General features: G+C 40.5%; 1 protein-coding gene across 3 annotated transcripts in view; it reads right to left on the bottom strand.

Annotated features, from left to right (window-relative positions):
- LOC140077099 (coagulation factor VIII-like) overlaps positions 1–16,356 on the bottom strand; it is an 810,463-nt gene that overhangs the window by 202,806 nt on the left and 591,301 nt on the right. For all 3 annotated transcript variants that reach the window (XR_011849697.1, XM_072123989.1, XM_072123990.1), the window contains one exon: positions 12,558–12,643. Coding sequence is in view for 2 of the 3 variants with exons in the window: in XM_072123989.1 (XP_071980090.1) it covers positions 12,558–12,643 (86 nt within the window). In the remaining variant the exon portion in view is untranslated. The remainder of the gene's footprint in view (positions 1–12,557; positions 12,644–16,356) is intronic.

Below are 16,356 nucleotides of genomic sequence, written 5' to 3'. Positions count from 1 at the left end.
ATAGGTTGAAAGCTCTACTCCCATCACTTATTGCCTTTGACCAATCGGGCTTTACCCTAGGAAGGCAGGCCTCGGATAACACGAGGAAATTGATTGACCTGCTTCAGCACTGCGAAATCAACAACACCCCTGCAACTTTCCTTACAGTAGATGCTGAAAAGGCATTCGACAGGGTGAATTGGGATTATATTTTTATGACAATGCAGAAATTTGGCATCACAGGCCATATATTCATGGCTATAAAGGCATTATACTCCTGTCCATCTGCAAAAGTTTTTATAAACGGTACGTTGTCCCAAAAATTCACCCTGTCGAACGGCACGAGACAGGGTTGCCAAGGGGTCAAGGGTCCCCTATAATCTTTGTACTCACAATAGAGCCACTAGCTGAAACCATCAGAACACACCCAGGAGTGGAGGGAATACGGATTGGCAAGCATGAGCATAAAATAGCTTTGTTTGCGGATGACATTATATTAACATCCACCTCCCCCGAGACTTCCTTACCCAGAATTTTTGAGACCCTAACAGACTTTGGTAAAGTCTCCTTTTACAAAATTAACACAGCTAAATCCCAAATTCTTCCGGTAAATCTGGGCCAAGAGAGGTTTAATAGATTAAAAAGGGAACACCCAGTGGATTGGCAGATGGAACATGTAAAGTACCTAGGAATAGAGCTAGCTTACCCGACATTAGAACTATATAAGCACAACTTTATCCCGCTGCTAGGACAAGTGGAAAAGGAGCTTAAAGAATTTTCTAAAACTATTTTGTCTTGGTGTGGAAGGATTGCTTCATATAAAATGATGACACTACCTAAATACCTGTACCTCTTTAGGACCATTCCGATCCCCTTGCCAGAAATATTCTTCAAAAAAGTAAGGGCCCAACTGAGGAAATTTATATGGAATGAGAGCAAACCAAGGGTTGCATTCAATACACTAATCAACGGGCAGGGCCGGTGCTAGACAAAGTGGGGCCCTGGGCAAAACTAAAAGTGGGGCCCCAAAATAAAACTATTTTATAACCAGTCACAGTCAGTAAGAGGCTCCCCTTAGTATGGTAAAACAAACTGTAATATGGGAGAATTTTATAGGAGATGATAGATGATAGGGAGAATGATGGGCAGCGCGGTGGCTCAGTGGTTAGCACTACAGCCTTGCAGCGCTGGTCAACATCTGCAAAGAGTTTGTATGTTCTCTCTGTGTTTGCGTGGGTTTCCTCTGGGTCCTCCACTGAATAGATTGTGAGCATTATTAATTATAATTATTATGATCGAAGATAAATATGAAAGATGATAGAGATTTCCAGATGCAGAACTATAATGTAGTTATAGTATATATACAGGAGATGGATGAGAGATAAATACAGTAGAAGAGAAATAGAATATTGATTGAAAAATAGATAGATAAAAAGGGAGATATATAAATGGTCAGATAATATGATATAGATAGCTAGACAGATAGATATATAGACAGGAGATAGATGATAAGCACCCTTACCCAGGAATTCAACCAAGGGCTACTAACCCTTTCACCGCCAGGCATTTCTGAATATTTTGTCGCCTTATCAACCAGAGCAATTTTTACAATTTTGACGTTTAAAAAATAAAATTTTTAAAATTGCATTAAAGAGTTTATAGGCAGAGGCTCCTTCATGCAAATTTGATTCAAACTGAAACATTTTATAAAAAATACTTAAAATTTGAACATTTAAAAAATGTTCTCCAAACAGAAAATATTTACCTTCACTACTCTTAAATGTAACAGATGGATATGTATAGAGTTCACAAACTAGATATCTGTTTTTCAGCAAGAAATTTTAAGACAGTCACAACCTGCAAAATATAGCAATAAAACAGAATAAAAAGTAAAGGCGACATAAAACCTATAGAATTTTGAAATTCAACAACAAGGTGATGCATTTGGCAATTACCGTATATACTCGAGTATAAGCTGACCCGAGTAGAAGCCAAGACCCCTAATTTTACCACCAAAAACTGGGAAAAACTACTGACTCGAGTATAAGCCGAGGGTAGGAAATGCATTGGTCAAACCCCCCCAGTAGTATACAGCCTGCCAGTCCCCAGTAGTATACAGCCTGCCAGCCCCCAGTAGTATACAGCCTGCCAGCCCCCAGTAGTATACAGCCTGCCAGCCCCCAGTAGTATACAGCCTGCCAGCCCCCATGTAGTATACAGCAGCCCCTAGTAGTATACAGCCTGCCAGCCCCCATGTAGTATACAGCAGCCCCTAGTAGTATACAGCAGCCCCTAGTAGTATACAGCAGCCCCTAGTAGTATACAGCAGCCCCCAGTAGTATACAGCCTGCCAGCCCCCATGTAGTATACAGCAGCCCCTAGTAGTATACAGCAGCCCCTAGTAGTATACAGCAGCCCACAGTAGTGTACAGCAGCCCCTAGTAGTATACAGCAGCCCACAGTAGTATACAGCAGCCCACAGTAGTATACAGAAGCCCACAGTAGTATATAGCCAGCCTGCCCCCACGGCCCTTAAAAAAATAAACTTATATACTCACCCTCCGATGTCAGCGCGGCTCCCCGATGTCGGCGCGACTTACCGATGTCCCCGATGTCAGCGCGTCCCGTCTTCTTTCTTCTCCACGGCTCCTCTTCTCTCTTCCGGCATGGACGCGGCCATCTCTTCTTCTAGCAGGCGCATACTATGACGCGGCCGCTGCTGACGTCATAGTATGCGCGGCCACTAAGAAGACATGGCCGCGTCCATGACGGAAGATAGAAGAAGAGCCGCGGAGAAGAAAGAAGACGGGACGCGCTGACATCGGGGACATCGGTAGGTCGCGCCGACATCGGGGAGCCGCACTGACATCGGAGGGTGAGTATTTAAAGAGAACCCGTCATGCAAAATAACCCCCCTAAACTAAACATATTTTCATAAACTGCCATTAGAGAGCATTGCCTCTATCCCTTTATTGTCCCTCTCCATGCCTGTAAACCTAAGCAATGAGGTCCTAAAGCTGTATGCAAATGACCTGTGAAATGTCCAATGAAGCATTAGCATATTCAAGCTGTCCACTCTATTCATGAGTGGGAGGCACAGCCAAACCCCCAGTGCTTGACTGACAGCCTGTATAATGATGTGAGGCTGTATAATGGTGTGCTTCCTGGTGCTGGTGGCCACGCCCCCTGCAGCCTGTGTGTCCATGTGTGTGTGAGATACAGCAGCTCCAGGCAGCCATGTTACAGCAGAACATGTCAGATTCATGTGTAGCTGATGTCTGTGTCTCTCACCTGTATATTAGGAGGATGCAGCATGTCAGCAGATGCAGGACACACACTAGCCATGCTTTACTATACATTACACACAGACATGAGCAGGGGGAGGAGAGGGGAGGGGTAACAGGGGTGACATCACTGCCTCTGACCATGTGACCAGCCTCATTTACATAATAAAAAATAGATGATTTTACAATGAATAATGTATGAAATAACTAGATAAAGGCTGGGATGGGATCCTTGTGAGCTGCTCCAACAGGTAGAGGTGACAGGACTAGTGACACAGACCTGATGACAGGTGTCCTTTAAGTTTATTTTTTTTTGTAGATTTTTTTTTTGTTATAGACTCGTGTATAAGCCGAGGGGACGTTTTTCAGCACATTTTTTGTGCTGAAAAACTCGGCTTATACACGAGTATATACGGTAACATTCAAAATTTCCTCTAAAATATGTACAAATCCAGATACTTATATAAAGAAAATATACTTTCCTAAAACAGTAAGATGTGAGGAGATCACACAGACCCCACATGTGTATATTCACCAAAATATGCAGCACAGGGAACGTTACATCCACAGGGGACACCAAACTACGTGAGCGTCAAACAGATCTATCATTATATGCTCCTTATACAATGGTCACCCAAATAAAAACTATATATCCATAAACCCCTCTTATGACATAATAAAAGTCCCGTTTAGATGTGCGCTAATGTATTATCTGCACAATAACAGAACCTTCCGTGCTTCATAAGAATCTGAGTGAGAACATCATAACATAGGTGTAAGTAATGGAGGATGGTGGGAAATAATAACTTTATTCCATGTGTGTGTTTTTGGTGTTACATATAACTTTATGGACATGTTCTGGGTTGCGGTGTTAATATGTAGCGAAATTAGGCGAAGAGGATCGAATGTTCATCATATCAGTCAATTTTTGCAAAAAGAACTGTCACCAAATAAAAGGCAATAAGAGAGCAAGTGTGTTCTCAGATAGTTCTGCATATAGAAGGGTTAAAAACATGAACATAGTTCAGAATGTAGTAACATATAAAGTGAATATTTCCATTATCTGTGAGGTGCAGCAGCTCCTGTGTGCAGCAAATTCTCCCTGTATCCTGATGGCTAAGAATCTGGTGGGGGGAACTCACTTCAGGGGGCTGTATCTCTGGCTCTGTGACACATAGAACCTCACTTCTTTTTTCCTATGAAAGAAGAGAGTCTCCTCTTTTATATAAATGTGTTTCTAAGTGTCAGGAAAACGGAGATATTAACTGTTTAACTGCTGTTGCCAGTGATTTTTATATATAAAAATGCCACCTGATATTCTCTCTTCAAACCTGAATATCTCTGGATCCAGAGCATCTAGAAAAACAATTCAAGATTCATTTGAAAGAAGAGATTCTCCTCTTCCAGGGGGCATGGGGCCCTGGGCAATTGCCCACTTTGCCTACCCATAGCGCCGGCCCTGTCAACGGGGGAGAGAGCCTGGAATGCCTCTCGCTAGAAAAGGTACCTATAAGCTTTCTAGATCTTAACATTCAAAATGCTAACTTGCAAACATGGCAATCTCAGGGGATACATAACCTGGCCACTTTGGTCAAAGAGGGTAAATTGATATGCTTCACCACTCTAATAGAAGAATTCTCGTTACCCCAAGGAGAGATTTACAACTACCTTAAAGTGCGCAACTTCCTACAGGACAAAATAGGAAACACCCCTAAGATAGATAAACAAATATCTAAAAAGCTTCAGACCTTATCCAGATGGAGTAAAGGGATAACGTTTTTCTATAATTACCTGGGTAACAAAAAAACCATGCTTGCACTTCCCTATATGGGAGCTTGGGAGAAGGATTTGAACCTACAAATCACCGCCAGCCAATGGCAAAAAGCCTTCTCACTTGCCAATAGCACTTTTAGATGTGTAGGCTATATGGAGGCGGTGGTTAAGACACACATGAGATGGTACTATACCCCTACTAGACTCTGTAGGATGTTTCCCTCTTCTTCACCAAGATGTTGGAGAGACTGCGGCCAAACAGGCACGCTATTGCACACACTATGGACCTGCCCGAAGGTTCAGAGCGTATGGAAACAAGTATATGACATTATCTCAAACATTGGTATACCCTCCATAGAATTCTCCCCAGCTACAGCACTACTATTGATTAATTTAGAGGGCCATACGCCAAAAACAAGAGCCCTACTAGCTTTCATCCTAGTATCCACTAAACTGGTCATTACCAGATATTGGAGAGAAACGTCCAAACTTGAAATTGGAGAGGTCATTTCACAAATTAACAAAACATGCCAATATGAGAAGTCAATCTCACTACAAACAAATAGGTATAACAACTTCAAACAACAATGGGAACTATGGATAAACAGTTCATACTACAAAGAGTAATACACTAAGGGTAGATCTAACACAAGGCCATAGAGTGTTTCACGTTTTATGTTAAAAATGTTTATGTTCGTGTGAAATTACTTAAACTCAGTAACTGAAATTTGAGGGCTTATAAAGTTCCAGACGAAATAAGAGCTCATTGACCACCCCAGTTCCACACAGAAGGAACAGAGGGGGTGAACACACTAATAGGGATGGACGGTCAGTAATTAATGTCAAAATGAAAGAAATGTACTAACAGATAAATTGTGATATATGTCCGTCAGTCTCACTCAAGTCTGGCCTGTGTGCAAAGGACGTTTTGCTCTTTGTGCCAATTCATTGTTAATGTGGAAAATTTTCAATAAAAACGGTTAAAAAAAAAAAAAGAAATTAGGTGAGGTGACCATTACTAAAAATCTGATCTTAGCCTCATTTGATGTCTCTAGTCTATATATAAGCATAAATCATGAGAGAGGTCTAGCGTGTATTGAACATGTTTTACATGCCACTGCATATTCAGATGAATGTCAAAGTTTCATCTTAGGTCAATTAGAGATAATACTAACATGCAATTATTTTCTCTATGGTTATGACTATTTCTTACAGTTGAGAGGGACAGCGATGGGGGCCAATATGGCCCCCACATTTACTAACATTTTTATGTCCAGACTTGAAGAGTTGCCATTATATATGTGTCACCATTCTTTGATAATGTACTTTATCGATGACATCTTCATTTTTTAAAATTTTTTGCTTTTTTAAATTTGGTGGACCCTGATATTAAGTTTACCATGGCACATTCCACCACATCCATACAATTTCTTGATACTACAGTATATGTGGAGGGGTCTGGTCTTAAAACAGACCTTTTTGTGAAACAAACAGACCGCAATAATTTATTGCATTTTACCATTGCATATCCAAAGAAGATGGTGGAATCCTTGCCTTATAGCCAGATGATTAGGATAATAAGAATTGTGGATGATCCTGATTTGGTTGACCGTAGATTAGATGAGATGTCCGAAAAGTTTATTAAGAGAGGTTATCCGAAAAATACTCAGAACAGAGGTAAATTATTATCTGGTAGGAAACAATCTTCCAGTGATAAAAAACACATCCCCTTTGTTCTCATGCAATTTCCTTGATGATACGTAAACACTGGCATGTATTAAAGGAAATCTATAAGGAAGTTGAAGAATTCCAAACTCCTCCTCTCCTTTCATATAGGAGAACTGCTAATATTCGTGACAAATTGATCAAAAGCGACATAGGTCCCATAAGAAAGAGTCTAGCTTCCTCTATTAAAACTGGTAGTTACCCATATCTGAATTGTGACAACTGTAGTCATATGATTAAAGGGAGCAAATTCACACACCCCATTACCGTGAGGACCTTTAACATTAAACATTATGTGACATGTAGGACTGATTTTGTGATCTATGTATTGATGTGCCCGTGCCCAAAACTGTATGTACGGGAGACTACTACAAAATGCTGATAAATAATCATTGTTCCTCAAATCACATGTCCCCCGACACTTTGTTGAGTATGGCCATAGTATTAACGAACTGAAATTCTGCATCATTGATCATGGCCCCCTGCTATGTCATGGAGGTGACAGACAAAAAATACTTATGAAGCGCGAAATTGAATGGATCGATCGATTAAAAACATTACAGCCAAACGGACTTAATGTTGACTTTAATGTGAACATCTTATTATGATGCATATAAACATGGGATAACCTCTTGGGATGTGACCTCTTTGGTTCCTCAGTATCTGGATGTCTGTTACAAATACCTTTTGGAACTAATTATTTTTTCTTTTATTTTTATTTAATTATATGCCCTTAAGACATTGATGCATTACCTTGGGATGTCTACAGTAAATTATTGACTTTGGATACCACATCATTTATACTTCTCGGAATTTCAAATTGACCTGTTCAATATATATAATATAAGGATGTAATGTACTGCAGCCCATTTTTGTCTGTATTGTTCTTTTGGATTTAGTTTGACATATGCGAGGCTTTATAGCGGTACATGCCTCTGATTTGTTGCCATTTGTATAATATGGCATGGATTCCCAATAAAAATGGTGGTAACCAATCTAAGGGGTATATCCCCTAGTGAAGTGTTCAAGAGACAGATCTGGTGATGCACAGTAAGTAATATAAAGCCTTTATCTGATGTACTGCATTCGATCTTGTTTGTTGTTTTGTATCCTAGCAACTCATTCACACAGCTGCTTCTGATTTGGACTCCCAGGGGCTCATAATGCTTATGGACATACATAAACTTTGTTCAAAACTGCCACAGGTGACATGGTTAGTTAGCACATGCACTTGTTCACTTTATTGAAATGTTTTATATAGATAATTATAAGATTTGATGTATATCCAATGTAATGATGTAATGATGTCACTTATGATGTAATTTCCTGTGGACATTAACCCCTTATCACTGACACTAGTTTTCAGCTCAATGACCAAACTCGATTTTTGAATCTGACATGTATCATGATAATTGGTTAGAACTTCGGAACGCTTTAACATATCCAGCTGATTTTGAGATTGTTTTCCCGTGACACATTGTACTTCATGTTAGTTGTAAGATTTAAGTGATAAGTTTTGCATTTCGTTCTGAAGAAAAATAAAAATTTAGCAAAAGTGTGTAAAATTTCTTCATTTTTGAAGTTTGAAATGTTCCGCTTTCCAGAGAGGAAATAAAACTACCCAAGAAGCTTGATAATTAACATTTCCAGAATGTCTGCTTTATGTTGAGATTATATTTTATGCGTCCTCAAATTTTTCTAGGATGTTATGAGGCGCAGAACTTTAGGTGCAATTTTTCTCATTTCATGAAAATTGACAAAACTTACACTTTGAGGGACAACTCAGCTTCCAAGTGACTTTGAAAGGCCTAAATAATAGTAAAACCCCATAAATTACCCCACTATACTAAACTTCACCCCTCAACGTATGTAAACCAACTTCTATTTAGACTATTAACCCTTTAAGTGTTTCACATGGGTTAAAACAATATGAACCTGCTATTTAGAAAATTTAGAATTTTTGGGGAAAATACATTAATTTAGGCCACAACTGACAGTTTCATAATGAATAAAATGATAAAACGCTCTGCAAAGTTTTATGCCCAATTTCTCCCGAGTGTACTGATACCCCATATGTGGTGGTAAACTTCTGTACTGGCGCAAGGCCGGGCATAGGATCAAAGCAGCGCCATTCACAGCAGATTTATATTGTCACATTGTACAGGCTATAAGATGTACATTTTTTTGGTAATGTGGACAAATGAGGGCCAGAAACACTTGCAAAAATAATTCATTTGGGGGGTCTATAGCTTATTCATGAGAATTAATTAACTATTTAAAGGGGGACACAAACAAAATCGTAAATTTTTATTTTGGATTTTTAGCACTTTTTCTCCCTGCTCATCATAATGTAAAAATAATACTACCGTATATACTCGTGTATAAGCCGAGTTTTTCAGCACAAAAAATGTGCTGAAAAACCTCATCTCGGCTTATACAAGAGTCAAAAATAATAAAAAAAAAATTAATACTCACCCTCCGGCTCCCGGTCCTCAGCGGCGGCTCCCGGTCCTCGGCGGCAGCTCCCGATCCTCTGGGGTGGCTTCTCTCTTCTATCTTCACGTGCCGGCAGTCGCGTCTATGCGACTTGCCGGCGGGCGCACAATATGATGTAGCGGTGTCACCGCTGATGACGTCATCAGCGGCGACACCACCGCATCGCACTGTGCGCCCGTCGGCAGGTCGCATGGACGCGACTGCCTGCAAGTGAAGATAGAAGAGAGAAGCCGACGCAGAGGATCGGGAGCCGCCGCCGCCGAGGACCGGGAGCCACCGCCGCCAAGGACCGGGAGTCGCAACTAAGCATCAAAGGTGAGTATCGTCGGAGGGTGAGTATTAAGTTTATTTTTTTATTATTCGCTAGGCATACTGCGGGCAGGCTGTATACTTTTTGGGGCAGGCTGTATACTTTTTGGGGCATGCTGTATACTTTTTGGGGCAGGCTGTATACTTCTAGGGGCAGGCTGTATACTTCTTGGGGCAGGCTGTATACTTCTTGGGGCAGGCTGTATACTTTTTGGGGCAGGCTGTATACTTCTTGGGGCAGGCTGTATACTTCTTGGGGCAGGCTGTATAATACATGGGGGCAGGCTGTATACTTCTTGGGGCAGGCTGTATAATACATGGGGGCAGGCTGTATAATACATGGGGGCATGCTGTAAAATACATGGGGGCATGCTGTAAAATACATGGGGGCAGGCTGTATACTTCATGGGGGCATTCTGTATACTTCATGGGGGCAGGCTGATTGTATACTACTTGGGACAGGCTGTATACTACAGGGGCTAGCTGGTTGTATACTACAGGGGGCTAGCTGGCTGAATACTACACCCTCGGCTTATACTCGAGTCAATAGGTTTTCCCCATTTTTTTGTGGTAAAATTAGGGGTCTCGGCTTATACTCGGGTCGGCTTATACTCGAGTATATACGGTATATCTTTATTCTCTGGTTCACTACGATTACGGTGATACCTCATTTATATAGTTTTTCTTATCTTTGCTCAATTTTACTGAGCAAAACCAATATTTTAGAAAAGCGCATTGTTTTTACTGTTATTGTCGTCAACTTTTCAGGGCCATAACTTCCGTATTTTTCTGTTGTCAGATCTGGTTGAGGGTTTATTTTTTGTGAAAAGGGGTTTTCTTTTCAGTCGTATCATATTAAAGCGCATAACTTTTTTTGATCACTTTTTAGAACCTTTTTTGTGATGGTATTTGATGAAAATTGTATATTACGGAAGTTTTTCGTGTTTTTTTTTAAGTCGTTCACCGAGCAGGTTCAATATTGATTTAGATTTATTGTACAGATTAATACGGATGCAAGGATACCAAATATGTAAGTTTTTTGCTGTTTTTGTGTTTTATATTTTATACTTTATTTGCATTTTATGTGCAACTGGGGAGATTATGGGACTTTTATTTTATTTATTTATTTAATTATTATTATAAAATTATTTTTACAATTTTTTTTTTACATTTTTTTACACATTCCATATTTGGGCTTGAACAAGCGTTCATCCTATCGCTTTTTCAAGCCCTACACTTGTATTGCAGTATATAGGGGCACATTTACTTACCCGGTCCATTCGCGTTCCAGCGGCGGCTTCTCCGACGAGCGTTCGGGTCTTCCGGCGATTCATGAAGGTCCTGCGCCCGATGTCCACCGGGTGTCGCTGCTGCGCCATGGTCCGCCGAGGTGCATCGGAGTTCACTGATCTCTTCCTGGTGCATGTAAGTATGGCGCGTGCGACCAATTTTTTTAAAAAAAATAAGGCGGTTTTTAGGAATCCGTCAGAATCCGTTGCAAACTGAATCCGTCAGAAGCAAAACGGAAAAAATACCAAAACCCGGTGGAAAAACGCGAATCGGGCCGTTAATAAATGTGCCCCATAACCCGGCGAGAAGAGGAGCCGGCAGCCTCAGGGCACTCGTCGGACCCCGGGCAACGGCAGAAGGGATCGGACCCCCCGGTAAGCACACAGGAGGGGGGGGGAGGGTTTGCGATCCACGGGGGACACACTTGCATGACGCGGTCATGCTTGACCGTGACGTGTAAGGGGTTAAATACCCGGGATCTGAGTTTTTCCGATCCCAGGTGTTAGTGCCGGGTCTGGGCTGTGACATCACAGCCCGACACCAGCGAGATATATATATATATGTGTGTGTGTATGAATATGTATATGATTATGTATATGTATGTATATATATATATATACACCTCTCCTACTATGGGAAATAGTAGCGGTTGGTGCTGTAGTCAATGTTGCAAACTGAACCAAATATTTTAAAAAATCAATTAAAATCATGAAGAAACTAAAAAAAAGGAATACATGGTCCTTCCAGATTATGGGAATTAGACAGCTGCTATACAGCCAATTCCCCCTGAGATGGCTAAATACTATAACTATTCAAGACCTCACCACTAGTGGGCGAATAGGTCCTTTCCAGGCATGGGAAATAGACAGCTCATACAGAGCCAGCTAAATCCCATGACTGGGGAGGACAGGTACCTCTGAGTAATGGAATTTAGTCACAACTTTACCCCACATATGTATCTGATCAATTGAAATCACATACATACATACATACATAAATAGATACATGAGGTAGACGTTGCAAACCTTATTGGGCACAGGACCTTAGATGACATCAACATGGTCACATGACATTAAGCTCTGAATGCTGAGAAGAGGCATGGAAGAGCAGATGTGAGGAGCCGAACAGGACCTTTTAAAATACGCCAATGAGCCTACATGCAAATGTTACAGAAGCCTCTTCTGGCTCTGTCCGCTGCTAATTATTTACTCCTTCCTTTGGTGTATATGTCTGCCTCTTCTCTCCCTTCTGCCGGAGAGGCAGTGACAGCTGACGAAGCCAGAAGGGGCCTATGTGACATATACAGGAGACCCAGAGGCTCATTTGCAAAGTCCTTTTTCACATAATATAAGGCAATAACAGCTAAATGAAGATCAACTCAGGGGGTACAAGCCAGTGTGTAAGTATGCTTGTGTTAAAACCACTAAATAAATGTGGTTACTTAAATAATAATAAATTAAAAAATGTAATGTAACTGTGCCATTCAAATTTACACATGTATATAGTGGCATGCCCAGGATTTTATTAAGGAGACACACATAAATATTGGGGAAGATCTATCTTGAGAAGAATTTCTTTTAACCCTCTCTGACCAGGCCTTTAATGAACGGGGCATTTAGCTAATTTTTATACTTATTAGTCTAAGTAAATAAATTCACCGCTAATACCCGTTGGTGACATTTGAACAATTTACTCTCTCACCTGTATCCAGGAATTAACACTGTCCACACTCCAGGCATTAATAGATCCAGTATTTCCCAATCTGGCAAGTGATGGCATCCAGGAACCTTTGTAAATGGAAAATAAATTAAAGTACTTTGGGATAACTCCTAAGTTCTCCATCCAATAATAAGTGATCTATAGTAACACACACAAGATTCATCCCATCAAAGACACGTATTCCTCAATATCCCCAACATTCCCCAACATACCCATCTTGCTTTGGATTGCTTTTGTAAGGCCTCTTGCACACTAGCGTTGCGTTTCACGTCAGGGTGCAATGCGTGAAAAACTGACGTTTTTGCTGCGTTTTTGTTTCATTTTTGTTCGCGTTTTTTTGCGTTTTCGGTGCGTTTTTCACGCGCGTTTTTTAAGTCAATGGGACTTTTTCAAAGGGACCAAGGTTCGGGAATAAAATGTTTTATTTAATTGAAAAATAATGTCTTCTGATAAGTTGCAAACATCTGCGATCTATTCTTCACTGTTCCGCGCGCGTATATTATCTCCCGACAAGTTAGCAGATGTGAAGAACATTGAAGAATAGAATAAAACCAGTGAACACAGTGAAAACAGTGACCACAGGATCATTTAAGAGAAAAACACAGTGCAGAACACAGTGCAGAATAGATTACAGATGTTCGGCACATCTGCTTACTTGTCGGGAGATACGCGCGGAGCGGTGCGAACAAAATAGCATGTGAAGAACAATATATATGTGTGAAGAAGACATTGCAGATGTTTCCATACATCTGCAATGTCTTCTTCACACATATATATTGTTCTTCACATGCTATTTTGTTCGCACCGCTCCGCACGTATCTCCCGACAAGTAAGCAGATGTGCCGAACATCTGTAATCTATTCTGCACTGTGTTCTGCACTGTGTTTTTCTCTTAAATGATCCTGTGGTCACTGTTTTCACTGTGTTCACTGGTTTTATTCTATTCTTCACTGTTCTTCATTGTGTTTTTTTAATTAAATGATCGTTCGCGAGCAGGGGAAATACTGTTATTCTGGTCACCTAGCAACCCTTACGTTTAAAACGCATTGCACTCGCATTGCACTTGCAATGATTGCGAGTGCAATGCGTTCTTGATGCATCTCCATAGACTTGAATGGGGCGTGAAAATTGCGCGTGACTCGCAAAAATAGAGCATGCTGCGATTTTGACGCGCGTGCAAACGAACGCAAGCACGCGCGTGCAAAACAACGCAAATGAAGAAAGACCTATTGAATACAATGGGACAGAGTGCAATGCAAGTTCTGCGCGTCAAATGCACGCGCAGAACTCGCGCGTGAAAAACGCCAGTGGAGAAGGGGCCTAACTTTTACCACAGGTCCCTGGCTCTACGCTGGGGATGTCAACTTTGTGAGGAATTACCATTTGGAGGGACTTAAACTGGATCTGAAGAAGACCAACACCATTCAAAAGCTCATCAGCACTAAAGACACAGTGGAGCAGGTTCCACCCCTCCCCATGGGGCCAACTTTCAACAAATCAACAAGCAGGGCTTTCATGTACTGAATCAAATGTGTCTCTATATCTGTTTTGCTCCCAGCTGGTTCTCAGAACCAAGAGAGACTATACCATCTGGGACAAATAGAAAGACTATGAAGAAGTGAAAATGGACTAACCAACTCTCCTCTACAGGAGAGTTCATTGATTGTGCCATCAACCTTATTTCAAATGGACCATTCCACTTTCTTCTTCCTTGCCTCATTTTGCCACCATCATCAACAATGATGGAGATGGTGGCATCAATATCTTACTTCACAAAATTGCATATATCCAATAGAAAGTTCATAAAATACCATTTGGTGCCCAACCCTGGGGTTTTATGTTTTCTTTATATAAAAAAACTTTCTCATAAAAGATGGTTACATTTAGCTAAAAATACTAAAAGCATGCTAATTGCTATGTCTGGGATGAAGAACTGTTTTGATGCCCAGACCGGGCTGGTCTTCAGCTCATGGAGTTTGGAATGTCCGACAGTTCATTTCAAAACCTCTTGAGGTGAGATGGAGGAAAATGATGTTCCAATTTAGACAAAGTGCAAAAACAGCTTATCACCTTATTCATAATATTTTCTTTAAAGAAAAGATTGTATATAACATTTTCAACACCTTAATGCTCAGCACCCGATATATATGAGACACTGAGCGCTGCAGTAACTAACAGTTGATGGCCCAGTGTAACAGCAGCAGTCAGCGTGAGCACTGATCTTGGGTGTTTAACCTGTTAAATGCCATGGTTAGTGCAACTGCTGCATTTAAAATTGCCTGAAATATAAAACAAGATTTTGGAAACTAAAGATCAGGCTAGTTGTTCAGAAATGACGGCGCAATGAGAGAAGGGAAGGAATGGGAGTCCAGTATTCCTTATAGTCACAAATTGTCTAAGAAGCTTTTCCCTCTGCATCAACGTCTTTAGGGTATTCAATGTAGATGTGGGACAGTACCTTAAATCTGGTAAGTGATGTAATAACAAGGTAAGATCATCATGTTCTCCATGTGTCACTGGCTCTGCGATGTTCACGTGGATCCCATGTTTCCACTTGCGGTATGCAGCGGGCGGCTGTGTGAGTTACTATTTCCTCCAGATGGAAACTCGATCGAAGCGCTTTTGGTTCCGCTTTACTCCGTAGTGGTCCGTATAGGAAAGAAAGGGATACGGAAAAAATAGTGCAGCAGAGCTTCTATTTAGTGAAGAAAATGTTTTAATATTATACTCACAAAAGTAGATTAAAAAACAGGCCTTAAAAATAGATTGTGGTGCACGTTCGGCGTCAATACCCGACTCGAGTTTCGCCAGTAGCGGCTTCTTCCGGGGTGGCCGTCGTACACAAGTTAGGATTTTTTATAGTTACCTATACCACACCCTTCCTTAAAGGGGAAGAGACATATATTACTATATACTCTGTGTAGTTACCTATACCACACCCTCCCTTAAAGGGGAAGAGACATATACTACTATATACTCTGTGTAAACCATTTTCGGAATTTCTATACCATTATGTGTAAAGTGTCAAATGCAAAATATATTAATAAAGAGTCAGTGCAGAATATATTGATACAATAGTGCAACAGACAAAAAAGAATTAAATATATAAAAATGTAGAAAAAACTTCTTGTAATGAAAAACCTTATTTAGTTAAAGGAAACACTTAATTTCAAAGTCGGCATTAAGACCATATGGAGATAGTGTTTTTAGTTGGAAAATCCAGAAAGATTCTCGCTGATTTATCTTTTTTCCTATATCCTCTCCTCTCCAATGAAGAGATATGTGTTCTATAGCCATAAATGCGTTCCTTATCATGGACTTTTGCAAAGTGTGCAGATAGAGAATGGTCAGTTTTTCCTTTTTTAATATTTCTGAGATGTTCTCCTATTCGAGTTTTAAGCTTTCTTGCTGTCCTGCCAATATATTTCAAACCGCACGGGCATATGATCATATAGATAACCCTAGAGGTTTGATGTTTGATGTTGAACACTCTTTTGTTATCAGAGGATATAAATTGATGAATGCCTCCTGTGTTTAATTTGCCTATACTTCTACAGGCTTTACATTTTGTGCAGTGATAAAAACCCGTGTGGGACATTTCTGATCCCAGTGCATGATTATTAAGACTACTATGAACTATGTGATCTTTTAGATTTTTTATCCTACGGTGAACTATTTTTGGTTCATCTAACAAATGTCCTACAATCGGATCATGTTGTAGGATGTGCCAGTGTTTTTTAATGATCCTCCTTATTTTATGTGAATCATACGTGTGATTAGT

This window comes from Engystomops pustulosus, chromosome 9 (genome assembly GCF_040894005.1).
Source record: "Engystomops pustulosus chromosome 9, aEngPut4.maternal, whole genome shotgun sequence".
NCBI lineage: Eukaryota > Metazoa > Chordata > Amphibia > Anura > Leptodactylidae > Engystomops > Engystomops pustulosus.
This window is presented reverse-complemented; position numbering and strand designations above follow the sequence as displayed.